Source organism: Lithohypha guttulata, assembly GCF_036872675.1.
Source record: "Lithohypha guttulata strain CCFEE 5908 chromosome Unknown scaffold_1, whole genome shotgun sequence".
Classification (NCBI taxonomy): domain Eukaryota; kingdom Fungi; phylum Ascomycota; class Eurotiomycetes; order Chaetothyriales; family Trichomeriaceae; genus Lithohypha; species Lithohypha guttulata.
In genome coordinates, this window is record NW_027042750.1 from 588,861 (window position 1) to 614,823 (window position 25,963).

Sequence of the window (25,963 nt, forward strand, 5' to 3'; positions counted from 1 at the left end):
GTTGTTCGAAGCTCACAATTCTTACAGTATGAGCAACACAATGATGCCGCTATCATCTCGTGTCCATTAACGACTCGGTATGTCTGGTTAGGGCTTTTATTTGACTGAAATCGAATGTTCACTATCTGTATCTTAGCACACGAAAAGTCTGCAGCATGTTCGTGTCGAATTATCGTAGAGCCGCAGCAGTGTCGGCTCTCTTAATATCTGTTGTACTTCTAGCACAAATATAGTCCGGCTCATTCATACCGTTTCGGCCTTACTTCGATGACATTCAAGCTCTTTCACATGATCCCAACCCTGACACGGAAGGCGCATCATCAGCAGCAGATGCTCAGCCTTCATCGGCAGAAAAGCTAGGCTACATGACATGGCTAGGCAAGACTGGAGATGGAAGCGACAAGGAAGACATCTATTTCATCGCGACACGGATCCTCGTATACCAGATCCTACACAACCCCAGCACGAGATCACCTCACGGGCTTCCCATCATAGTAATGACGACGCCTGACGTTACCGCCGAGAACAGAAAACGGTTAGAAGACGATGGCGCAACCGTGATCCCCATCGAATTCATCACAGAATGACTCGACTGGCTGAAACCACGGAGACCTACCTGGGCTCACATCATGAGCAAATTACGTGCATGGGAATTAACCGACTACTCTCGATTACTCATGCTAGACGGTGATATGCTCCTCCGCCGTCCCATCGACAACGTCTTCGACGAGCTCAACGCAACCATCATCGATAGCCGTTCCATCCCTGAAAAGGAGGTGAAGCACGACGAGAATCCAATTCCAGCAAAGTACCTGCTTGCTGGCGGACCAGAAGTCAGAGGCACCCTGCATCATTTCCCACCTTCTCGCGAGAACGGCGACTTCATACATCCAACTGGATGTAATCTCGGCTTCGTCATGCTAGCACCATCACGAGAGATGTTCGAGTATTACATGTCAATTCTCAAGATCGAGGGTCGCTTCAACAGTGCTACCATGGAGCAGAGTCTGCTCAACTACGCACATCGACCGGAAGGTGCTATGCCTTGGCAGGATTTACCTTTTACTTACAATACGCGAACTCTAATAGAGGAAGATGTTGTCGGTAATGTCGCGAGTATACATGAAAAGTGGTGGACGGATTCTAAGAATTATCCGCCTTTACGCAAGTGGTATAGGTCGAAGAAGGAGGAGATGGAGAAGTTCTATATAGCTCGGGATGCAGCCAATACGTAGGCAGTCGACGAATACTATACCTGAATTCAGAGTTTTGTCGCAATAGTCGAAACCTATGTGTCTGATCGCATATCCAATAGCAAGAAGCACCACGCCTTATATGTAGACAGCACTAGGCCTACGACTGCTTATATAGCTTGTTCAAAAAAAGACCAATTGGCAGTTTTGAAGACACTACCAACGACTCTCTGCCTCATCGACAACAACGTTGCTATCAACCTCAGGAGCCAGAATCTCTTCCGTGATCTCCACACCATTAGCTCTCGCCAACGCAATCATCTCATCAATCTTTACTTTAAGTTCCTTCATCGCTACCTCCAAGTCCATCGGAAAGAACCGCCTACTAGCATCTCCCAGCCGTACACTCAAACTATAATCTTCAATTAAATGATCCTGCTTCGCAAGACGCTTATACCGCTGATAGCGCCTCAATATTGTCCGACTCTGCAAAGGAAGATCAAGAATTTCCCCATCACCAGTCGACATACTCACAACCTCTTGCGTGACTTCAGGCACAACACCCTCAAATTCAAGACTGCGACATCGAATAAGCTCAAAGAGCATCAAGAACGAACGAGCGATCAATTTCCGTGCATTTAGTGCGGACACTAGGTCCTTGGGGTATACCACCTTGACATCCTTACCAACGAACAAGGGACGTAAAATCCGCAGATTCATCTCCAGACAGTCAAGGAGGACCCAGCGCGTACTGGCGTGTTCGACATCGAGCATCTCCACGTATGTATCGAATTGGACACGCGAGAACCTAGAGATGGTCGTCATAAAATCACTTTCGACCAGTCTCTTGGCTGTGCGGTCTTGCGTAGTAACCGTAGCGTGCTGCTTGTCGTGCTCATCGTGCAGACGATAGTCCAACGGCTGTTCTGCAGGTACCTTCCAGAGTTCATACCATGCCAGACTCATGCCGATACCGTAGCTGTTCTCGCTGTAGAGGATGTTTATGCCTGATTACCTGTCAGTCCCGACATTACAAAAAAAAGCAAAGGTATGCATTGACCTTCATGGTACGTCGTTTGACATGCTCGCAGGATGGCCACCGAGGGATCCGCCTCGCCCTTGGAGCGGATTGGCTGGGGGATAACGAGGAGTTCACGTAGGATGAGGATCCGTAGCTCGGGTGGTAGACGTAGAAGAAGACTCTGTTGTTGCTCTGAAGTGGGATGGGTAAAGCCAGTTAGCTGTCGGGATATTGATGGATCCATTATTCATTCCGTTACAGATACGTTTAGAAGAATCGAAAATGCCTCCTTGAGAGCGAAACGATGCATCCATAGAAAGCCAGTGGGGAGTAGCTGGCGGAAGAGTAAGGACAATGTCAAGGCGAAGGCATCACGTGGCGCATCTATATGGCCTGCAGTACTTCCGCCTTCCCTTTAGAACTAAATGGCAGGCACCAGGGCAAGCAGCACTAAGTGCATCGCAATAGAAGCTCTACACCGCTGAACAACGTCAGCGCTGTCAAGAACCAGGTTCGTCCTCAACCCCGGGCAACGAATCACCAGTAGACTCGCAGTAGCATAGTCTTCGAAAAGGAAGTATTGCACTGCTCTTTCCAAGGAGTCTTATGGTGTAAGAGCTGAAATATGATATCCTGTGCTGCCCATAGCTCGAAATCCATTGTTCCTAGGGTTCACTCTTTCACAGCAGCTAATTCGTAGCAGTGCACTTATTGAACGTATTGCTAGCATTGAGCCACTGAAGATAAATGGTCTCATATTCGTGAGGTGTTACATATTTACTTCTAGATCATCCCACCCACTCTTTTTGTCACCAACGCCACCAGCTCAAGTGAGCTCCGTGTATTGACCTTGGTCCTCACATAGTTGGGAACAACAGTCCATAGATCATCGATAGCTCATACCAAGATGCGAAGCAGATATCGTCCAGGAGCAAGTGGCACGTGGCCAAGGTTACACCAACTCAACTCTAAATACAGCATCCTCTTTCCCTTCCTGATGATGGCTCAGTGTGCCCTTCGAAACGCCCATCCATATCCTCTATAATCAACCCACGCTCAGTTGACTTGACAAAATGCAGCGGACCATCCAACACCGTACGTAATGCTATCGGAAGAACTCCTGTGAGTTCATAGATCGTGAGAGAGATTTGAGGTAGAGGTAGTGATCGGGTCCAGAATAAATATACAGTCGCCCATTGGGACCTTGGGGATTGTTAAGGAAGGGCGAGTGTTGTGGCCAGACGAGGAAGACTTTCAGGAAAGCATGGTTGTTTAGAAAACAGTTTCGCAATCAGCCTTGACGATCATTAAAGCCGACCTCTTTCAATGTTGTTGCCTTTACTCAGCGCGCTAGGCTACTGAAGTCATCGAGCCTCGATCGGGATTTCGAACCTGTCCATGGTGTTAGTTGACTGAAAATTCAATTGCAGAAGAATTCATACCTGTAATATCCTTCTTGAGAAATCTCTCTCATCCGCGATACTACCTATACTCTCTCTTCGATAGGATGATGCCATGCTAGGGTCTAATCTTGCATCAGATTTTTGATCTGACGCTCTTGAACCGACGAAGCTGTTGACGGCTGCTTGCGCCTTGTGCTCCTCTTCTAATTGCCTTCTTCTCCTGTGTCTGAGAAAGAAGAGGACACCAGCAGCTATCGCTGCGATCGCAACGACGCCAACCACTACACCAACGGCAATCCCAACCTTGTTGGGACCTTCGTCATCGCTGGGCAACTGTGTCGATGAGGGTCGGGATGATTGTGTGACGACTATTGTCTCAGCAGCATGTGTGGCTGAAGTTGGAGCTTGTGAGCTGCTGGCAGAGGAGCTTGTGATGTTGGAGGCAGTGGGAGCATAACCTATCCCACTCAAGTATACGGTCCAGGATTGTAGTCCACCGCAGAACTTGGCGTCGAAGCCGTTGCAAGGTGTATTGCAGGTATCATTGTTGGGGAGCTTATTTGCATCCGATGGTATTTCGTCACCACAAAAACACGTCGAGCCGCTGACAATGGCCATGACTGGGTGGTTTCCTGCTACACATGCCGTCTGACACAGACCATCAGTCTGATATGTATCTGTGTTGTCTTTTAGGAGGTAAGGTGATACGTTAGAGTAGCACCCTAGCGTTGTTATGGCGGAGTATCCAGTGGCAGTCGCTGTCGCCTGTGCAGAACTCTTGCCAACAAGCAGGCTCAGGGCTGCAAGCTGTACAGCAGGATACAATATCGACGTCTTCATGATTAGTGATTGCTTGTGCTCGGAGGAATAAGATCGTGAAATTTTGATGTTGTGCAAGCCCGAAATGAATTAGAGCTGATTGGAGTAATCAATCATGAACAGGTCGCCCTCCGGACATACGGTCAAATTGACCAAGACCGTAAAGAGAAAGGATGCCGACAAAGCGTGCAGGCGGTGTTATTGATTGTCAATCCAAATTAGATGATGTCTGTTCTGTTTGTTCGTCGGTCAAGCGACCCTTTGTCTGAAAGTCTCCCGTGGAGCTGCTTCTGGCCAGCAGAAGAGAGTCTAGAAACTCGAAGTTGGTAGTACCTAGTTTAAAGAGTCGTATGGGATGTTGTGCAACCAGGACCAAACTGCTCACTATTCTCTTGCTTCAAAAAGGATGGATTGTTTTCAGAAAGCTCGGGAGGATCGATGCAGGGAGCGTAGGTGTAAGGATTGTAAATTCCAGCAAGAAGTGTTTCGAACAATGAGTGTAAGCCAAAAGAGGACAACGACAGTAAACGAAAGACGAGAAGTGGTCGATACAAATTGGTGCTGGAGACGCGCAAGAAGGAGGTTTCTGATCGGTATGGAGTTGGAAGGGAGAAGCAAGCAGCCTGCAAGTTGGGCGAGCCACAGGAACACGCCGAACAATGCAACTTCTTGGCACTAGCTCTCGACGGTTTCTTACGCATGCACTGGGCGACTATCTCTACCACAAGGGTCAAGAGACCATCGCCTGCTGTCAGTGGCTTCGGCGTCTTCCACAAGCAGCGATTGAAGGATGAGTCGAGCTAAAGGAGAGAGGAAGGCTGTTGTTCAACTTACAAGCCATCAGTCGTCCACTTACGGAAATTGCAATGGAGTAAAAAGCAGAGCTCAGCTTGGTTCCACCAATCATGGACCTCGCTTCTGCTTATAAACTGCATAGCGTTGCTGTTCCTGAAAAAAGCCAGGTGAAACTTTACATTCCAATTGGGCTGCGATTACGACGTTCTCTGCACTGCTTTGTTCGTCATGTGCGCACGAAACGCGCCTGCCACAAGCACTATAGAGCAGTGTTGCAATCAGCAATTCCTTTTGCTCTATTAGAGAACCAGCATCCCGCCCCGGCGTAAATGAGACTCAAATGCGTTAAGAGGAAGTTCGAAATGTTGTTCGCTAATCAACAGTTGTGAGACCCCAGTTGAACACTCCCTTGCGCTAGAATTATGTACCTGCGTCAGCATCCACCTTTGTGCTTTTGGTTTGCTTCATCGGTTGCAATAGCGTGGGATAGCGCACGCCTATAGTCAACAGACACTTCACCAGGTCGTTCTAAACGTCGCTTGGCTTTGATGGTGCAGCCTTCGCGGATTTCATCTTCATGCATTTTACAGTCCATGTGAAACCTGTGTGCTGCTGCGCCTGATGCTTCTTTGCGCCAATGCCGAGCCGACACCAACTCTTGAAACAGATGACGGCCTCAACTTGGCAAACAATTTTAATATTCATAAATCGGCTTTTTCCAACTTCTAGGGCTGCTATCAGCCCTGATCTTTCCAGGTCTGCATTGTCACCGTTGGAAAGTGTAGAGTACTGCCTGATCTCCCGAGTTTTGCCGCTGGAGCCAACCAGCATATGTCACTAGAAGCCGGACAGCAATCTGCCTGCCTCTCGAACTATCTACGCAGATCGACAATCTCGAAATCCATATCCGAAATTTCCATCACGTGTCCTGGCTTCATGGCATCTGTGTATATGTTATCAACATCGTGAGGATGGAAGATGCCAGGTTTGTCACATTTCAGAATGGCCATTTTACCTGGCGGATCGGTAAGTCGATAGGCGCCCCACTCGCCGCCACGACTTGTATCGCCCTTGCTCGGTGCACAAACAATGGCTATACTTTCGGCCAGCATCATCTGGTAGCCCGAATGTGTATGTAAGTCCCTACTGCTCATAAAACATGTCTGTGTTGGATGTGTGTGTATCCACCCGAGTACCATCAGGTCATGTTGATCAACGTAGTCAAATAGCTCAGACTCGTCCGTCATCTCGCAAGTGTCAGAAGTCGCAGTCTGCTTCGGTATTATCAGGGTGCCAACAAACAGGGCATTGGCTCGTAATGTGCCAGCCAAGAAGCCACAAGTCTCAACATTTTTGAGCGTGTTTTGATAGGCGAGTCGCAAAAAGGTCGTACGTAGGGTCGAAGGTAAGAAGATTGTCCTTAAAGCTGTACCGTTTTCCAGGTAGGCTCCAGGTGCAAACGTATAACTCGACCCCGTTGCTGTCTTTTTGCTAGGCACTGGTGCTGCGGGTGCCTTCTCTGGTCTTGATGGCAGGACCGAGGCCCTGACATTGCTCTCGATCCTGGATTTTGGAGGAAGGATAGGTGGCTGTGCCAGTTCAGAAGTATACCGAGAGTATGACGGGATAAGTTCCAGCACTTGTCTTTGAGCTTGCTGCGGTTTCTGCGGTTTCTGCGACGGTATTGTAGGGTAGCTATAGCCAACATTATTTGCTATGTATGCTTGCCTCTGCTGTTTGTAGTCATCCGATGGTTGATCCGTTTCTGATTCGAACCGTTTTCGGACTGCCTCCATCTGAGCTGCAAGATCATCGCGGTCTTTGGGCATAGAGGAGCCAGTTGGATAGACACGCCTGCTTGGGCCTCTTTTCGAGAATTCCAATCCTGCAAGGCGAGCAGCCAAGTCTGTGTTATCATGTCCGCTCAACCTTCCATGGCTACTCTGACCAGCAGGTTCGTGGCCGCTTGGAGATGGCTGTCCTTGATCAACTCTTCTTCGTGCAGCATCCTCTTCTCGGTGTCGAGCTTTGGACTGGTTTGCTTGAACGTATTCCTCGTACCTGCGGTTGATTATTGGCTTGAGCGATTCGAGCGCTTTCAAGTTCTTCTTGACCTCATCCTGAGCTGCTTGCATAAGAGGATCGTTGGGTTTAACTTGAGGATGAGTTGACAAGTTGGAGAGGAACAGATGGGCGTGTCGGAAGAGGAGGAAATATGCCATCTCGTCATCTCCTTCGCGCAGGTATACATGCGCCTGGCATGAGCATCAGAGACTTGGTTCCAAGAACACGACTGATCTACGTACCTGTTTAATCATGTTGCTTGCCGTGTTGAGCCAGTATTTAAGTGGTACGAGCGCATTGAACTCGTAATTCGAGGCATCCTGCACCAGCTGTGCAACGTTCTTGGGAATGCCTTTTCCATGGTGAACTGAGCCTATCGTCAAAGCCATGATGAGTCGCCAGTCAGAGATACGATTGCAGAGAAAATGGCAGGGATGTCATGTCATTTTTAGGCTCACTGGAGGGGCAACCTATATACTCGACGTCCACAAGGGTTGTCGCGTGTATCGCAGTCTTTTGTCACGTTTGTAGTGCAGGGACACAGCCTCAGAGTGATATTCGGCCATGTTGTTGTAAGTCGTCTCACTGTGGCAGGCGCCAGGAATTTCGAAGGTGGAAAGCGTGACAAAAGCTCGCCGCGCAGCGTGCGTCATTGAGGATGGGGAAAATGCCTGGACGAGCCGTGTTTAGCTGAAGCACATGTTCGCAACACCAGATGCACGATATTGATATCAAGAGGCACCGCGTGGTCGTTTTTTGCTCTTGGAAAGGGTCAAAGAATACATATGTTTCGTTTTAGGTGATAATGATGCACGAAATGGAATCGTATGGTTACTGATCAACGGGTAATTTTCGCCAACGCATTCTCTTGAATTACACTGCAACGGCTTTCGTCAACACAACTCGAACAGCTCAACTACAAAAACTTTCACCTTATTTCCCAAGGTATATTCGCCTCATTGCCAAACGCCAAGTGCTTTTGGTCAGCATGCAACACAGACTTGCAAAAACTCCATACGGACTATGCTTGCTGCATAGTCTTCAAATCATCAGCAACCTTGAATGGTGCCTCAGTCTTCGATCTAATCTCGTCGACCGTGACACCTTCTGCAACCTCGATCAAAGTGAGTCCGTCGGTGAAGTCGACGTCAAAAACAGCCTACAGCATAGTCAGTATGAACAAGGACCGTAGACGTTCGGAGCGTGTTACTTACCAATTCTGTAATTATCCTGCTCACACATTTCTGTCCAGTTAATGGGAACTCGCACTGCTTCAAGATCTTTGGGTTGCCCTTCTTGTCCGTGTGCTCTAGTAGGGCGACCACTTTCGTGGCTGCTGGGTTGGACACGAGATCCATAGCACCGCCGAAACCCTTGACCTTGCCCGGCAACATCCAGTTGGCGAGATCTCCTCGAGCGCTGACTTGCATAGCGCCCAACATGGTCAGATTGATTCTGCCACTTCTGATCATGCCAAAAGATTCTTCTGATCCAAAGGTAGAAGCGCCCGGGTTCAACGTGACAGTCTCCTTGCCAGCGTTGATGAGGTCGGCATCTTCCTCCCCTTTCTTGGGGTAAGGCCCCAAACCAAGAATGCCGTTCTCACTTTGTAGAATCACGTCGACACTCGCGTCAACGTAAGAGGGAGCCAACATAGGCATGCCAATACCCAGATTGGCATACATGCCATTCTTGAACTCCAGCGCAGCTCGCTTGACAATTTGTTCTCGCTTGCCAGAGCCTCCGAGGCTATCTTTGACATCTGCGCCCTCCTCTTTTCTGTTTGTATATTTCTCGATCTTCTTCTCTGCAGTAGACTGTATGACTTTCTTCACGTAGATGCCTGGAAGGTGAACAGCAACTGGGTCTATCTCTCCAACCTCGACAATATGTTCGGCCTCGACGATGGTCATCTTGGCATTTCGTCCCATTGCGCCCTGCAGTCAAGTTAGCTAAATCCCTAACGCGTCGTAAGTGGTCACTACTAACGTTGAAGTTGTTCGCTGCCAATCGAAACTGGCAGTTACCCAGCTTGTCAGCTTTGTAAGCTTTAACAAAAGCAACATCGCCTGGGATTGCCTCTTCCATAACATATTGTCTACCATTGAAGGTCTTCACGTCTCTCGGCTTGCCAAAATGCTTTATCGTTCCATCTGCGTTATGCTGCAGTGGTAGCTCACCAGTTTGCACGACCGTTCCAACAGCAGCTGGTGTGTAGAAAGCCGGTATACCCTTTCCACCAGATGCACATCGCTCCGCTAACGTGCCCTGCGGTGTAAGCTCCATCTCAATCTGACCGGTAAGATATTGCTTTTCCAGAACTTTGTTTTCCCCCACATAGCTAGCAATCATTTTCTTGATTTGTCTGCTGTCCAGCAGCTTGCCTAGTCCTTGTCCTGGTATACCAGCATTGTTGGAAACGACTGTCAAGCCTGTAATTGATGGTGTAGCTGCAACCTGATCGATGAGTGTGTTCGGTACACCGCAAAGACCGAAACCACCACATAACAGTACGCTGTCACTTTTTATGTCTTTGATAGCCTCTTCCGGGGAGGCTACAATCTTGTTGACCTCACTGCGCCGATGCGAGGAGGAGAAGTGTCGAGCCAAGAGAATCTCTTGTATGCGTGGGTTTCGTGGTGTGTGTCGAACCGTACGCAGATACCTCGTTGTCCGCGCCGTCAACCTCGTTGAGGACTCGAGTAAAGACATATTAATTTCGGTCTCTAATGTTTTAGTGAGTAAGCACGCTTCAGCTAGTTATGTCACAGCGCCTGTAAGCATGCAATGCTGTGCTGTGATCCTAAGCCCTCCTGTGTAGCTAGCGACAGCCACGAAATTTGAGCTGGTCGAGGTTAAATACCGTCAGCACTATGCGCGTGCGAGCAGTGGGCAGTGAGCAATATGCAGAGCTCCAAAGGTATACAGTGCACGGCGAAGTAAGAAGGAGAACATGAAGGAGCACGAGTATGTATTGAAGCCAGCAAGCGGACTACCTACCGCCAGAAAGAGCTTCGTGGTGCCGGCAAAGAAGCACGGAGTGAAACCGCTCCAACAAGCTCAATGGCGGAACTGTTCAATCGCGGATGCTGGTCCAATTGCCCCGGACTTTGGCAGGACAATTTTCTGGACTCGGATAATCCCTCGGAACAAGTCGGCTGGACTCGGATGCTGCACCTTAGTTAGAAACCATCGTACTGCAGTGTAAGTTCGAGCAAAAGTTGATAGAATATCGGATCTGCTAGCAGACATGCTCGTGAGTGGGTTCAGAACGACGGTGACCACTTGGGATCTATTATATAACCAAAACTACGTATCAACCAGATCGTTGGGTATCTTCCGCTATAAACTTTTCAATGCTCGAAAGACATGAATTGCAAAGTAGCAATATATAATAGTGATACAGTCGTGATCATTACGCATCTTCCATTCCATCGTCACTCCCTTCAACACGTCTTGAGCTGTATTCAGATCGAGTCGATGGACCAGCAATTCCATCGCGAATAGAAGTAGTAGATTGGCTGGCGCCAACAGTTGCAGCAAGACTACCAGCGATGGCTCGTGGCCTGTACCCAGGCTGGGTAAGCATATAGACTCGTTCTTGCTCAGCAATCTGTTCAGGGTTGGCCTGTCGTGCGATAGCAAGCATATCAATCTCTGAAGAGTCGTCATCGTCGTCTTCATCTTCTGCCTGCTCTCCTCCCGAGCTATGCGAGAATTTCTGCAAAAAGGCAGGAGGAGCAGGATACTCTTCATCGACTTGAGGCGCGCTGCTAGTATCAGAGCTGTCACCATCATCTGAGAGCTCGTCTTCGTCGGTTCCACCCGTGTGGGATGACGAACTCGAAGTGAAGAAAACATAGCTAGGAGGTGGTAACTTCGGTGGAAGCAGATCAAGTTTTTGACAGCCAGAGATAGTGGTATGAAATTTACTTGGCAGTCTCCGTCTCGAAAAAGGCAGTGTCTGAAACACAGCACCTGGTCCAGTTGATGGAAGAACTGTTCTAATGACTTTGACGTCAAGTGCAAAATTGTCCTCGGGCGTAGTTCCACCTAAGCCACATGCCTGCATCTCCATCGGAACTGTCTCTGCTTCGCCAGCTTCGAGGATAGGCTCAAGGACCGGCAGCTTAGGAAGAGACTTGTCGAATCTCTCTCTATCTGCTGTAGACAATAGATCCGCGTCGAAAGGCTTGGGCGCGAAGTGAGTCGTGAAATAGGTGGCATCATGATATCGTAGAGGTGACTCGCAAAGGTGTGCAGGTACTGGTTCACCCAGGGTCTCGCCTATAATTACTGGCCGAGGAGTGAGCATATTTGACGGCTCTTTGTCCGAGCTGAAGTCACTGCAGAAATATGGGTTGTTGAAGAAGGTGATCGGCCCCTCCTCCTTGGTTTGTTGGTTCAAATTCGAGGCACTGAGTGCATGTACAAGCCCGCTGGAGTCTCCTGAGTGACTGTCGAACGATTCATCCGACCCAACATCGTCGTGTTCTACCTGCATATTACCTCTGAATCGAATAGGTTTGTAGTCAAAAGCGGAGCTAGTCTTGAGTGGTTTGGAAAGGTCGGACGAGGTCGGCGGGTTGGACAGGGCAGAGGTTGTAAGGTTTTGTCCATGGGAGCCACTACTGGTGTGCAGCCCACTCGCTTTGTCTTCTGAAGGAGTGTGTGATGTGATGGCAGCATTTGAAGTGCTATTGCTGGTCTTTGACCGACTGCTACCATCTCCTCCAGTGCCGGCGTCCTCGGTCACTTCTTGTGAATGAAGCTCGGCGTTCTCGATCTCCTTCTCGTCTTCTGCACTGAATTTTGTACCCTCAGAGCCACCAATCCAACGTATCTTGTGACCGTCTTTACTGACCTCGAACCGGTTGCTTAGCTTCTGGATGGCCTTCCGAACCTGGTCGGGTGTGACGTTGAGTGTATGTAGTTGAGCCAGACCGGAGAGCAAGTTTAAAAATATCCACGAACTATGCTCGTCATCTACAATACCAGGTCTGGATGATGACAATCCAAGGTGCCGGATATAAGAAAGATTGTCAGCTGCGACCTGAGCTCGGTTGATGTCGAGATCCAAGGGTCGAGTTGGTCGTTGTTCCGGAGGGTCAACTCGCTTTGCAGCGTCCTCCTTGAGAGATTTATTCGCTCCCCCTGATTCGACATCATCCACTGCGTCGAGACTGGTTGGTGGATCAGCAGGCATGACATGAGCTTCACGACTACCCTCAGCCTTGCGTTTCCTGTTATTTCCTAAGTCTTGCAGTCTATCCGCACGTGCAGCTGAGTGTGAGATCTCTTGCTGTTGTATAGGCTGGTCATGATTTCCAGGGCCAGCAGTCCGACCTGTAAACAATTGTTCAAGACGTCGTACAATAATCGCTTGTTTTGCGCGTTCGCTCATCATAGGGTTGCGCCTAGGAAGTAGAGTATCGGGTATATCTTGCAGGTAAGTCTTCACAGCTTTGTTCTTGGATGACCTTTGCAGAGTGTTTAGCTTGGGGTCGTTCGATCCATCTTTGCCGGAGACAGAGTTCGAACCATAGCCTGAATCAGTCCGGAGAATCCTGGCTGGTGCTCCTTGTCCACTGTCTGGGGCAGATGAAGGAGTTTGAGAAGTAGAACCAGACTTTGGCCCAGCGGAGCCGTGCAGACTCGTAGCAAAATTCTTGAGTAGGTATTCCAACTCCTTCCTCTTTGCTGCGGGCAGACCATGCATTCGAACTTCAAAGAGTTTGTCCTGTTGTTGGGAGGCCACACTGGAAGCGGGACGACTCGACTTCTGCGAACGCAGCATATGCTTGAGCCGCTTGTTCTCTACTGTCAAGTCATCGATGACTCCTCTTAAATCCTCGTTCTCGCTGTCCATTTGAGAAGGCCTACCTCCGAAGATGCGATCGCAATCTGAGGCGACGAAATTGGTAGGGACATAGTCCGCACGACTATCCATATAAAATGGAGGTTCATCTGCGAAAGGAATCAGCAACGGCAATGACAGTAACAGGATAAGAAGGACACAACGCACCATCGACTTCGGGTGATCCGTACTGTGCTGGCATAGCTTTGTGAGCTGCATTGTCGAACCATTTGGATGCACTTCGATCTGAGGAACCGGATTCGCCAGATTCCTGGTTGGTTAGGACCCTAACCGAACGAGGGACCTCATCGCCGATTGTCTGCGGATTCTGCCTGCATGTTTCGGGTTCAGGAGTATGGCTCAATTTCTGTCTCTTCCTACGATCCTGCGTCCCAGTATCTATCACTGCATTTCTGGGCGGAGTTCTTCTCGGATGCGGCATATTCATGTTCTCGTGGTGCTTTCTGAGTTGCGCTCAGGCGATATCGTTAGGTACAAAATCGTCTATACTCATGCTTTGAGCACATTCAAAGTTGGCATGAAATAAATCCACAATAACGAGGCAATTCGTGATTAAAAGGTCTGCAACGATCGTGTTCGCGTTTGATCCGATCTCAGGTCAAATTTGTCGGTTGTATTGTGTGAATGTGAGTCGAAGCAAGAGGTCTCTTGCGGACATGGGGAGGTGTCGAAGGATACGAGTAGCAACATGGTGAGTGTTGCCATCCTGCCTGATGGATTCCAGACATCGAGTATCACGACGTCCATCGTAAACTTGGTGTACCAGATCGAAGTGGACGGAGTTGTTGGCAAAGAGCCAGTCAGTGTCGTCCGATCACCAGAACAACATGACAAGGCTTGCGACGTCTGCCCCGATCGAGAGCCTGAAGCATGGCTTTATCCGCATCTAGACTTTTCGCGTGGTGTGGCAGCCAATGATGCGCTGTTTCACATTCAGAAAATCGGCAGATCAGAGCAGGTTTCGCTCCACATGATGGCTGCCAGCGATGATCGTCGAGACGCATGTTGAATCGGTCCTGCAGTGGTTCCTTAAATCTATTTACAAGTTGTGGAAATCGGTCACATCGACGATCCGCGTCATTCTATCTTTGTCAGACCGGAATTACCAACGCATATGTTCTCCGTTCGAATTTCTTGCTTTCTGATCTCGAACTAATTCGTGATTGCCTTTGAGGCTGTAAATATTGTATATCCAGATATCGTCATTGCTATTGTACTCGAGTTCTTGATGAGCACCTGTCATGAAGTCTGGTATGAAGGTCCAGAGAAAATCTTGATAATGCTCATCTCTTAGAACCATTCCCCACAGACCGGCTGTTGCTTCCTCGAGATTTGAAATTATAGTCTGCTTTCTCGCCTCAGGGGTCTCAACACACCATCTAGACCCATGCGAGCCAAGCAGTTTCGATTGATGTCCGCTACGGTCCTGCAGCCGCACAAGGCCATGCATCTTCTGAAATCCTCGTACAAAACCTCTAGCATCCGCTCAACCCCTGCCTGACCACCATAAGCCAAAGCCCACAAGACTGGTCTTCCAACATAAACACATTTGGCGCCCAGTGCAACTGCAATAAATATGTCCGAGCCTTTCCTAACCCCACCATCCATATGAACTTCAATCTTACCCTCAGCGGCAGCGGCACATTCCTCGAGTACGTCGATAGTCGCAGGAACACCATCCAACTGCCTTCCACCATGATTTGAAACGATAACACCATCAGCATTCGACTCGATTGCGGCCCTAACATCCTCCCCACAAATTACACCCTTCACAAAAATCTTCATCTTGGTCCTCTCCTTCAACCACTTGATCTCCGTCGTCCAAGCCGCAGAGTCGTCATTCATCTTCGCAAACCCATCATCATGCGTACTCTCCCTGATCTGCCTACTCGTCCTCTCCATGTTAGGGAAACCAATACCTTCAGGCGTGCGGAAATCATTTCGCCACTCGTTGTACCGCACTCCAAGCACAGGACTATCTCCTGTCAGGAAAATAGCTGTACACCCTGCTTTTTCAGCACGTTTCACAATCCTCTCCTGTAGTGCTCGGTCACGCATAGGGTAAAGCTGCATCGCATACGCACTTCCTACCACTTCTCCCATTCCCCCAGAATCCAACGTCTCTACCACCCCTTTCCCAGCATCTATAACCTCCTCAACAGCATAACTCGCAAAACTGCTCACCCCCATATTCACACCCCACCTCCCCGCCGCCCTAGCCGTAGCCAACTCTCCATCCTCATGCGCCATACCCTGAATTCCCGCTGGCGCACACCCAACAGGAAACCTGACCTTCCTCCCCAGCGCCGTAGTAGAAGTATCCAACCCCCGCACATTCACCAGTACCCTCGACCGTAGATGATATTTTGTGAACGCATCGGAGTTTGCGGCGATGGTGCGCTGATCCGTCGAGCCGCTGTTGTAGAACTCACGAACTAGTGATGGGAGTTTACGGTCTGCTGCTTCTTTGAGGTCGGAAATGCTCAGGATGGGTTCTTTGGTGGGTTCAGGGAGGGGTGCACCGCCTGACATTGTGATGGAGTGTGATAGTTTGTTGTCTGTTTGAGATCAGGATTGGACTGTGCCGTTGTGTCTACGTATGCACATGGTGTGCTTGTGGTTGAATTCAAGTTGTGTCCTTCCAGGACAGCTGACGTGGGGAACACATCTCGCTCAAGTCCGTGGTCGTCTTGCAATGTTCCTGCATATAAGAGCTGATCATTCCTTGGCACGAAGGTTGTCTGTGGCATACCAGCGCTCCTTTTCAACATCGAGACACGATGAGATCTCGTAGATGTACGCAGTGAAGAACGCCAAGGCTTAGAAGAGTTGCCAAGGTGTAGTCAAATTGAAAGGCTCACAACAGCAGCAACACTGTGTGTACGAGAATACTTCAAGGATCAATTTTGAATCTTCATATTACTATTAGGTGTTCCTTCCATTCCACCCTCTACGACACCAAGACCCATTGCAGGTCTCAAGCTTTCACGCTCGCATACAGTGCTGATGGTCGTGAATACCATCATGAGTATGCGGCCAAGCCGTCAGTCATTTCTCTCTTTTGCAGCGAATGGAAGTACAACCTTCGGTAGCTATACACGAGCTTGTCTTGACGACAACCCGAAGTTGTTATACAAGCGAATGGCAGGTCTATCATTTGTAGACCGTAGTGCCCCCGCGGACCTCAAGTCGGCACAACCCCACGGGGCCACTCCCGTTCTGTAAATATACAGTTCTTCAATACATCCTTCTATCCCTATCCATCTATCAACAACGAACGTGTAGGAATGAGGCAAAAACACGCTCCTCAATGAGGCGTTTTTGCATGCAATGAACAATACCCAAGAGCAGAACCCTCATACTCTTTGTGTCCCTCTCAAAATTATCTTAGTCGAAGTGAATGGGAGAAAATTTTTCGTCCCAGCAGATTATTACAAAAATGTGCGCTGATGTTTACTGATGTCGCTCAGATCGTCGTCATGCTCCAGGTCATGCAATCGTGAAGAAGTTGAATATTTAGCTCTATATCGAGCTAAACACATCTCAAAATGCTTGTTATGCCCCAGGCGTTCCAGTCATATCACCTTGAGGTTGTATAGACATCGGCCCAGACGTGTCGCTCCTCATCGACTGGGCTTAGAGAGCCCGACGAAACAGAAGAAGAAGAGCCGACTGTCCATTCGTCGCTGTCTGGATGTGAGCCATGAACTATACCGTAGCCATGTTCGGTTGTTGGAGCATCCCCACACTCAATATAGTCGTAATCCCAGCGGAACTTCTTGTCCGGCTGGATTCTAGGGAGAAAGCGAGCTTTCGTGAAGTAAAAAATGACAGCAGCCAACAGACTTCCTGCCACTAGATCCACGGCATAATGGTGAGAAAGGTACATCGTAGACCACCAGAGCCATAGGACGTAGGTTGCGAAAAGGGGTGTGAGTTTCGGGAAACAGTGGCTCATGAAAAGAGCCTCGAGAGTTGAATCTGCAGCATGCAGCGAGGGAAGTGCTCCAAATACCATCGGTGAAGCGGTAAATCCAGAGGTGTAGAGATCAATGCCCAAGAGAGCATCAATTCGGGCTAAGCCAGCAGGAGAACCCTTCATAGAATAGTTTGCGGGTGCTAGTCCGTACATATTCTCATACCATGGTGGGGAACAGGGGAATAGTACTTGAGTCGTCACACCGATTATGTTCATCCAACCGAAAGCATAACCGAAATATCGGATAGTGGTAGGAGGAGCGAACAAGAACATTATGCCGGAGCAGACGAAAGGCGCACCGAAGTGTCCGAGGCCGTACGGGAACCATGCCAAAAGATCCAATGCCGTGCTTTTGTGTGCGGAAAGGATGTTACTGAGATTGGCGCCGTAAAGGATATTCTCGAGAGCAGGTAGGACTTTGACCCAGATCGAAGGACGCCATTCGCTCGGAATAAATCTGTGGTATGTCAGTCAAATTTCGAGACAGAATAAACATCGGGCTCGGTGCAAACTGACCTGCAAGCATAGAACCATATTAGATATGCCGCTATCGGCATGAAGGGAAGGAAGAACTGTCGTGTAATAGGAAGTAACAGGGATATGAGTAGCAGTGTTGCAACTGCTGTTTTTACTATTGGTCCTGGAGACTCCATAATGCTTAGACAGAAGATGCCCAGTATGGCTATTAACAGCCATTGCCCGTCGTGTACAGACCACCGATGTGCTTGCAGTGCTCTTAACGTATCGGCTGGAGAGAAGGAAGTCTGAAGCGCAGCCAGAGAGCTGGCTGGAGATTGTCTATTTCGAAGTTTACTGCGCAGTCTGCGCCGTAACCTGTGGGGGACAAGAAGCTGTAAGGATTTCCATGGTATTTTGACGGTTGTCTTGGTAGACGCATGTGGTGACTGCATTGCACCCGCAGGTGCTAGTTGTCGCGATCAAAGCCAACGCAAGATTGAGTCCCTGGAACAAGTTTGTGCCGTGGTCAAACTCGTCAAACGTTCTGTTTTAGGAAGCGCCGGAAATGCTTGGAGAAGAAACTGGATGTTGGTGAAAAGTGCAAAGGAAAGCTGAGGTGGAAGAGAGCTTAACAGGCAATCCGAGGGCGAAAATAATGCTGTCGAAGGAGAGATGTTGGCGGCGAAAAGGTGATCACAATGGTAGAGGCGTGAAAAGAGACGGAAGAGCTGGACTGGAACGAACATGACCGGCTGCCGACAAGTTGAACTTGAAGCACAAGCCTGCGCAGTCGCTTCTGATGATGACCAAATCAATTCTGGGGCCTGAACATCCGCTTCTGCCGCTAACTCCCAGGCAATCCTGCCCTCTGACTCGCTCCCCTCTGCGCCCAGTCAATGCAGCTTGATGTCACATGCAGTGGCTTATTCATGCACTAAAGAGAAATTATTTTCTTATGTCGCATCTATAATGAATCTTTTTCGGTGCCATATGAGATGTTCTCTATTGTTCAAAAGTTGGCTGTTGGTTTCGAGCCGTTCCAGTCACAAACAGAAGCAGAATCGGCTGTTTGCACAGGTCCGTGAGACAAGAGCACGCGAGCGTAAGAAACGAGACGCTAACGCAGCGGGCTACTTCTTGTCCCTCCACTTGGTCCGAACGGCAATCTTACGGGCTTCCCTCCAATCTTCCTTGACCTTGCGCTTCGCGCGTATTCGAGGTTATTGAAATTTGCTGCAGGTGAAATTTTTCGACAAAGTGTTGTCCCTGAGAGATGGGCACGTGTCTAGTACTTGTACATGAATTTTCTGCAAGATCAGGACGACAGCTATGCGATCTGATCGTTGCTTGCAATATCAGTATACCAGAACGCTTGAATTCTATAGCTGATCGCTAATCATGTTGAACCCGGAGAGCTTCGGAAGGCTTCGATGTTCATTCCGGTGGCTTCAATTCTTGCGACTTGAAACACTATTACCATAACTTGTGCTAATAATATGTCGAGTACGATATTTCTATTTTGATGAGAAGCGACTGATGCTGTACACATGGAAACTTTGCAAGGATTTTTGGACGTGACTTCAGGTCAATACAGATTTCAAGTTGTGTCGTCAGAAAGTTGTGCAAGAGCACATCGCTGATGCTTTGACCTGAACACAACTACAAATCACACCCCTTCGGCTGGCAGGTTCCAAAACCAGCACTGAGTGAACACGGCCGAGTATGAGCTCATCGTGGAAGATGTGAGCTGCCGTATGATAGTCTCTTTACTGTCTTCACACCTCGAATCGCTCGTATGATAATACAAAAGATGTACCAGGTGTCAGCACCACTACTGTAGTTTGCTTGAGTGTGCCACCTCGTTCTTATTGATGCATAGGATGGGATCCTAATTTCAGCAAATATTCTGACCTGTTAACAATGCTGCGCTCTGTTGCTGCTATCGATTTAGTCCAAGATTCGGCCTAAGCAAATGTGGAAGGAATCGAGCGTTGCAACGATCAAGAAAAGACCAGCACATCCGGAGCAATTGCAAAAACTTCTCGATTATTTCGAATACGTCTTGACACCTCGATTGCATACTGCAGGGAGGTTTAGATATGGTGGTATATTCCAGTGGTCCTTTCCACATCTCTTCGTTTCTTCATAAGTTCGTATCGACTAAGATAACAACAATGTCGTCTATGAACCGCTATGTCTTTGAGAATCTGCAAAAGTCAATGCCTGAATGTCAATCCGGTCGTGGTACTTACGCTCTTCGCTTGTCTGTGCGTGGTGAGGCCACTGGCGAGCCATGCATATTGCTCGAGGCGTTGTTCCATGTTTTCACTAGAACACTACTTGCAGTTAGACACTGTAGTCACTGTATGGTGAAGGTTCGTGATGTACCTCTGTGTACTGTCTCCTATTTGTTCAGCTGACACCTCCTTGACACCGACCTTGAGGCCGTCCTTGCTTAGCGAAACGTTCTTCTTCTCCATCTTCTTACTTGTCTTGTCCGCGACATCGACAGCGATTTGATAGGCAAGGAAGCCGACCACTGCAACCACAGCAAGTAGAATGACAGTAACGATTAGAGGGACAAGTGCACCGAAAGTCGACTTTGATTTAGCCATTTTGCTTCTGTTTCCTGGCCTGGTACGATAATTCGGGAACTGTGAAGGCGCAGGACTGATAGTAGAAACTGTATGTATTTTCTTTATGGTCCAAAATATCGAGCTGAATGCAAAGGATAAACCTACAGTGTACGACACGACAGACGCAGGTCAACCGCACTTGTGACAAAGTCCTGACATAAGAACCACATAGATCGCACCTGTAGCACTCGATCTTCATGCAATGCTGTCTCTGACATTCTACGAGTAGCACGCGTACAACACTCCGTTAGAGCGCCATGGCAAGCTGAAACTAACCGATAACTCGGACATGTGCTTCTCGCGTATATCGATCACGTGGACCCTGCACCTTCCAGTTGTTGCGGAAGCTACAGTACGTTCCACACTGAAAACGATTGAAGGCTCGAGCCTCAGCCAGCGCCAGAAGTATGCGTCAACAGCACGAATGACGCTCTACATATGTCAACTTGCTTCGGGCGATATGCTTCGAGGTCACTCAAGGTCCTGAAACCGCTCTTCCTATTGTCGGTAGCCGCCTCTGTTCCGTCTCCCGAACCTCTCTTCTATTTCTGCTACTGGAGATTGCCCAGGCTAGCATTCACACGTCCTTACCACACCGAACGCGAGCCTGAGCAAGACTCAAAGCCGAATCGTCAAGTTCCTGAAGCTATAGCAGCGCCTGAAGAAATCAAAGCTCAAGATGCCGCCTACCAGCCATGCCACGACGAGTTGCATGCATCGACAAGCAGAGACACGACCAAATCTCACAGCCTGTTGTGGACAGAAACACTGCCATTCGTAACCGGCTCATATTCCCCTTCAGCTGCTGAGTCAGGTGGCATAGTGAGAAGAGTGCTCCAGCCGAAAGTAAACCAGCCGCCAGAAGACGACTTGCAACCACCGAAGCTGAAGCGCATTGTTAATGGCGACTTGACCTTTGAACATTTGTGTCGTCTAACTTCAGCAAGTCCTCCTCCTAGTACCAATACTACCGTTCTATCGTTGCCAACGGTCACCCTACGTAAGCTTGTTGGGCATCTAGAACCTAATGCCTGGGTTCATCATGCTAGCAGTGGCTGTGCTGTTAAGATGACAACATGCTCGGACGACTCGAGCATGACAGTGGAGTTAGCAGGAAGTGAAAGAGCTAGGCAGATTACTGAGCAATTCCTGAGAGAAGGTGCTGATTATACTGAACCTCAAGAGAATTCAACATGGTCAGATAGAGCCGTGGTATTTCCACCCTACAACGATGTCAGAAACTTTCCTCGTCCGCCTCTCTGGACTCTACAGTCTTTCCAGCAGTACGTCAGCGCCCTTGTTCGCCTACGCCCTCGCCGCAGCGCGATGCGTTTCATTCACACAGACGTTGATGCTCACTCTCGACTCGTTGGCCGGATTATATTTGACGCCTTTAGCGATCCAGGGTCGGCCCCTTTTGCATCTACCTATGCTCTACGCCTTGCTGTCAAATTCTGCAAGCACCATAAACATTTGAACAAAATCGTGAAACAACTCTGGGCTCAGTCAATGAATCTAGGCTTGCAACCTGATCTTTGCTGCTACAATGAAATGCTCGAAACTTCTATGAAGGTAAAAGCCATGAAGACGTTCAAAGCAGTGTTAGTTCAAATGGAAGCTCGAGGTATCCAGCCTGATGCTCGCACTTGGAGCCTGGTACTCCGTGGCTCATGTCGTCCTGGCAATCATGAACAGGTCTTGGAAATCATAAAGAACAAGACCCGCCTTAGCACGTCGGCTGAGAAATCGCTGGTAGCTTGTGCCATCATCGACACTGAATTTCAAGCATATCTTAACCTGCCCGATGGTCTGCTCGCTTTCCGCCAGTATTTAGACGCCTACTTAGGCAGTGACTGGATCACACCCCGGCTCGTTGCGCGCATGCTCAGAATCTCCCGCTTTCAGCAAGCACATGCTTCAGTTGCATCAGATCTTCTTGGCTGGATAAATGAACAAGGCAGGTTGCAGTCTCTCGTCGATAGAACTTGTCTTGTTGAACTCATCCGCCTAGCTGTAGAAGCAGGTAATTTGAATGATGCACTCACGATACTCAAGTTGCAAATTGTGCAAAACGAACCAGATCTTGGACAGCACGTTATCGAGTCTCTATTTTGTCTCGGTTGGCGACTCCGCCGTCCTAACCTTTGTCGTCTGCTGTGGTTTCAGGCTGCAACGTCGGGAAGGATCACCTTTGTCATGCAGAATGCAGTCAGATACAGTTTGGTAACAAATGCTCACAGTGATAAAAATCCCGAAGTCAAAGACTGGTTGTGCCGAGCAGGCAAGATCATTGTTGGCACAAATCTTGACTCTGATAATTTTGAGAAGATTTTTCCTTCCCTGTTTGAAGACTCAAACATTGTTTCGTTGTTTCGGCCACTATCGGAATGGCAAAGCACCAAGAGTACGAGCAGACATGAGCAACACCAACTTGCCCAGGTACTGGTAGAACGCGATGTCAATGCATGGCGATTTTTCCGTCGGATACCTGGATCGATGTTCCTGGAATTACTTGATCAAGCTGTCGCCCTGGACGAGCAATGGCAAGCCGAAGGCGTGATGCACACATCAGCACTAGAAGACTTGATAAACGAGTCTTTACAAATCAACCTGGTCAAGCGAAGACAGCCTTTGAGAGCTGCAGACCTTTCTCCTCATCTAGCAGTAGAACCGAAATGGTTCATCGCAAATGGCTACCGGCTCAATTACGACTCTCTGCAAGTTTCAGCCGGTCCGGTAGAAGAAGGCATGGACCCTGAGTGGTCTGATTCCACTCAGTTTGTTCCGGAGGTCGACGAGTATGCTCTGGAGACTGATGATGCGCGGCTGGGTGCGCGGACTAAAATTAATAGTCGACGCTTTGATGTCCTCGAAATGCAGGAGCCGGAGCCGGAGGCTGAACCAGAAGAGGTGTTCCAGGCATTTGCCTGATCAGAATTTATGTATAGACACAATTGAATTCCACTTGCTCTTCACATTCGGTAGTGCATGCAGTCTTCATACTATGACAGTAGTTCGACAAATTTCTTGTGTCCGAGCAGTAGCATTTTCTCGTCTTCGTGGCTGCGTAGCAAAGGACAAGATCATTGTGTTTGTGAGTGCGATTGGTTTGTTGCGCTCTCTGTCTCGTTACTTGCTCGCACTGTATGCTCTGGAGTAGCAGATCAGCCGCAAAATCTAACTCGGTATAAAAATGCCTTGCTTCAAGAAACCCGAGGATGCAGCTACGATCACACCTCGACGTGACGTGATTATCGACATGCTTCCAGCACTCTACAACAGATCTATCTGTACGCCCCACGTACCGCGATGGCGAGCTCGACGGCCTTGCTCATTAAAAAAAAATAAAAAATTAAAGAACTGGTTCAAAAATTTTGTTCTGCATACGCACATGTATGTTCAAGTCATTTCCATACTCGACACCTTTTTATACCTGTGATATCTGTTTCGCATCAACGTCTTCAAATCCAGCCAGTTTGGTCTATAACTCTGCTGGGCTGTCCTTCTCGCAAACATAAGAGTTCCAATTAGTAGCCCGACAACGACACATACCATGAACAGCGCCAGTACCCATCTTGATGAATGGGCTTCTGCCCCAACCTCGACGATAGCCGAGTGCATCAAGAATCCACCATTATGATCCAAAGCCGCGACTCGATAGTGCTGAAACTCTTCAATGCCTGTCAGCGTGAAACTATCTTCGAACCCACTCTTGTCCTTGATGTCCACGGTCTGCCATTCTGAGTTGGGGGCACCGTTCTTTCTTGCTACGAGTTGCCACGCGCCTACTTCCGTGGCCCCGTTCCAACTGACATAGATTTTACCCCCTAGCCATTTTGCACTTGGGGGAGATTCTGGTCTACCGACCCAGTCGAACGTCTTGATGGCGCGATATGTCTTGACGCGTTCCCACCAGAATAAGATGCTGGGCGTTATGTGTGTTTCGCAGAGGAGCTTTCCGTCGGTTGTGAACTCAGAGTATGCGGCACTTGAACCCCAGCCGACTAGGACTTTGTCGTCTGGCAGGATCTGCAGCGAGCCTTGGGATGCTGAGAGAGCTTTACCGCTGGATGTGTATGAGTGTAAAAGCCGGGCGGTTCGGGCCTCAGGATCAATCTGAATGATTAGACCGAGGCTGTGGTCTGCATCGTTCATAATAGGCCCAGCACTGCCGTTGTCGAAGAGGCTAAGGATGCCTTGCTCTTCATCGACCCAACGGGCGTCGTGTTGCCATTTAAAGGAGGTTGCTTTTCCATCGGAGAGGTCGTGGAAATCGTTGTAGTCACCGCCGAGAGTCCAGAGGATCTCACCGAGGGGATCGAGGTAGGTGAGTGAATGATAATGCCTCGAGGAGATGAGGTAGTTCCCAGCAGCATCCTTCTGGATGCTGTTGATGTGGAAGAAGTCGTACGGATTTGCGGCTTTATATCCACCAAAAGGATTAATATAAAGTGATTCAGCAGGATCAAAGTGGTCTGATGCACGCCATTCAAAGAGTAGCTCACCAGTCGCAATGTCGACCTCTTGAAACAACGAGTCGACGATCCAGCCGTCCTTTGGTCTTCCCATAGCAGAGATATCAAACTGCGTTATGTTGTAGACCGTAAGCAGTGCTGTTCCTCGATCTGTTATGACAAAATCGTGCAAGTCGCCCGTTCGAGGCGCGTGCTCAGATGAGGCAGCCTTGACAACGTGAACGAGGTCGTAAGACGAGTTGAGCATGTGGTAGCTGCCCATTCCGATGCCGCCAACCTTATGCCCTGCCCAGAAGGTAAGGTAGTTTTCACCCTGATACTGCTGAACCTTCAAGTTCATCACGACCCCATTCCCAGAAGCTGTCCAAACCAAGTCACCTCTAGAATCGAGAATCATTGGACCCATATTAGGCACAGCATCCCCAAATGGGCTGACGAGGACGTAGCCATGATCGCAGGACTCATCCCATGCAACGACATTGACATCAGGCGATTCACCATTGAATGTGACATAACTTCTTGAAGGATATGCGCCATATACTGCCAGGTCATAAAGCGATGGCACCAAAGCGGGTATGATGAATCCAAAGAGTGGTAGTACCACTCGATGGAAAATGAGTAAAGTTGCTCCCGTAGCCAGTAGAACCAGTATGGTACCAGCGATTGCTCTTCGGCTAGGACAAACGCATATCATGGTGATCAATTATATCGCGACCGTTATGGCATATTGCTGATTTGCAAGCATGGCTCTGGTCGTCCCTTCAACTCGTACCCATCTTTTCAGCATAGACCGACAACACTATCAAATCTTTCACACACTAGCCACAACAACGATATCGCCATATGCTCGCAACCCTGAGCACAAGGGCCTGTAGGCGAAAACGACATTCTTGGGGAACCATTCTGTCTTTGGCGACAGCGTGTCACGGCTAATCACTAACATAACGAACAAGCCTCTGATTCGAGAGACAGAGCTCCATTGCTAGGGGAGCTAATCTCGCGGAAAGTCTGATTCGATGTATCGCATGCCAAGGTCTCCAACATGAGGGTGTTGAGGCAGTGCAAGCGGAACCAAGCACGTTCTCGTTTCCTTGGCACCTCCCATTCACTTTCCTTATTCGCGATCCTGTCCGGGAGAATGTCAACTATCGTAGATCTGCGAACACGAGCCTGGAGCACAGAGATCATCCGACATCTTTAAGGCAAGATGCTCGACGGTGTGAATGTTCTTTAAGGCATAG

The 25,963-nt window shown here is 48.9% G+C and overlaps 11 protein-coding genes across 11 annotated transcripts; 2 read left to right on the forward strand and 9 right to left on the reverse strand.

Annotated features, from left to right (window-relative positions):
* Positions 1–629: 629 nt before the first annotated feature.
* LTR64_000219 (uncharacterized protein) lies at positions 630–1,235 on the forward strand (the record flags this gene model as incomplete). Its single annotated transcript, XM_064894605.1, has 2 exons — positions 630–1,035; positions 1,090–1,235. 2 exons carry the CDS (start codon positions 630–632, stop codon positions 1,233–1,235), a joined length of 552 nt encoding a protein of 183 aa, XP_064757292.1.
* Positions 1,236–1,409: 174 nt separating this feature from the next.
* On the reverse strand, positions 1,410–2,458 carry LTR64_000220 (uncharacterized protein; the record flags this gene model as incomplete). The annotated part of the gene is made up of 2 exons (XM_064894606.1): positions 1,410–2,200; positions 2,254–2,458. The coding sequence occupies 2 exons, from the start codon at positions 2,456–2,458 to the stop codon at positions 1,410–1,412; spliced, it is 996 nt and encodes a 331-aa protein (XP_064757293.1).
* A 1,106-nt stretch (positions 2,459–3,564) lies between these two features.
* wsc1 (Protein SLG1) lies at positions 3,565–4,235 on the reverse strand (the record flags this gene model as incomplete). The annotated part of the gene is made up of 2 exons (XM_064894607.1): positions 3,565–3,606; positions 3,657–4,235. The coding sequence occupies 2 exons, from the start codon at positions 4,233–4,235 to the stop codon at positions 3,565–3,567; spliced, it is 621 nt and encodes a 206-aa protein (XP_064757294.1).
* Positions 4,236–6,103: 1,868 nt separating this feature from the next.
* LTR64_000222 (uncharacterized protein) lies at positions 6,104–7,684 on the reverse strand (the record flags this gene model as incomplete). The annotated part of the gene is made up of 2 exons (XM_064894608.1): positions 6,104–7,486; positions 7,538–7,684. The coding sequence occupies 2 exons, from the start codon at positions 7,682–7,684 to the stop codon at positions 6,104–6,106; spliced, it is 1,530 nt and encodes a 509-aa protein (XP_064757295.1).
* Positions 7,685–8,316: 632 nt separating this feature from the next.
* On the reverse strand, positions 8,317–10,007 carry LTR64_000223 (uncharacterized protein; the record flags this gene model as incomplete). The annotated part of the gene is made up of 3 exons (XM_064894609.1): positions 8,317–8,454; positions 8,510–9,232; positions 9,285–10,007. 3 exons carry the CDS (start codon positions 10,005–10,007, stop codon positions 8,317–8,319), a joined length of 1,584 nt encoding a protein of 527 aa, XP_064757296.1.
* Positions 10,008–10,710: 703 nt separating this feature from the next.
* On the reverse strand, positions 10,711–13,600 carry LTR64_000224 (uncharacterized protein; the record flags this gene model as incomplete). The annotated part of the gene is made up of 2 exons (XM_064894610.1): positions 10,711–13,262; positions 13,321–13,600. The coding sequence occupies 2 exons, from the start codon at positions 13,598–13,600 to the stop codon at positions 10,711–10,713; spliced, it is 2,832 nt and encodes a 943-aa protein (XP_064757297.1).
* A 675-nt stretch (positions 13,601–14,275) lies between these two features.
* LTR64_000225 (uncharacterized protein) lies at positions 14,276–15,705 on the reverse strand (the record flags this gene model as incomplete). Its single annotated transcript, XM_064894611.1, has 2 exons — positions 14,276–14,591; positions 14,642–15,705. 2 exons carry the CDS (start codon positions 15,703–15,705, stop codon positions 14,276–14,278), a joined length of 1,380 nt encoding a protein of 459 aa, XP_064757298.1.
* A 1,048-nt stretch (positions 15,706–16,753) lies between these two features.
* On the reverse strand, positions 16,754–17,709 carry AUR1 (Phosphatidylinositol:ceramide phosphoinositol transferase (IPC synthase); the record flags this gene model as incomplete). Its single annotated transcript, XM_064894612.1, has 2 exons — positions 16,754–17,609; positions 17,669–17,709. The coding sequence occupies 2 exons, from the start codon at positions 17,707–17,709 to the stop codon at positions 16,754–16,756; spliced, it is 897 nt and encodes a 298-aa protein (XP_064757299.1).
* A 2,238-nt stretch (positions 17,710–19,947) lies between these two features.
* Positions 19,948–20,226, reverse strand: LTR64_000227 (uncharacterized protein; the record flags this gene model as incomplete). Its single annotated transcript, XM_064894613.1, has 2 exons — positions 19,948–20,150; positions 20,202–20,226. 2 exons carry the CDS (start codon positions 20,224–20,226, stop codon positions 19,948–19,950), a joined length of 228 nt encoding a protein of 75 aa, XP_064757300.1.
* Positions 20,227–20,685: 459 nt separating this feature from the next.
* Positions 20,686–23,178, forward strand: LTR64_000228 (uncharacterized protein; the record flags this gene model as incomplete). The annotated part of the gene is made up of 1 exon (XM_064894614.1): positions 20,686–23,178. The coding sequence occupies one exon, from the start codon at positions 20,686–20,688 to the stop codon at positions 23,176–23,178; it is 2,493 nt and encodes an 830-aa protein (XP_064757301.1).
* Positions 23,179–23,646: 468 nt separating this feature from the next.
* Positions 23,647–25,416, reverse strand: LTR64_000229 (uncharacterized protein; the record flags this gene model as incomplete). The annotated part of the gene is made up of 1 exon (XM_064894615.1): positions 23,647–25,416. The coding sequence occupies one exon, from the start codon at positions 25,414–25,416 to the stop codon at positions 23,647–23,649; it is 1,770 nt and encodes a 589-aa protein (XP_064757302.1).
* Between the last annotated feature and the right edge of the window lie 547 nt (positions 25,417–25,963).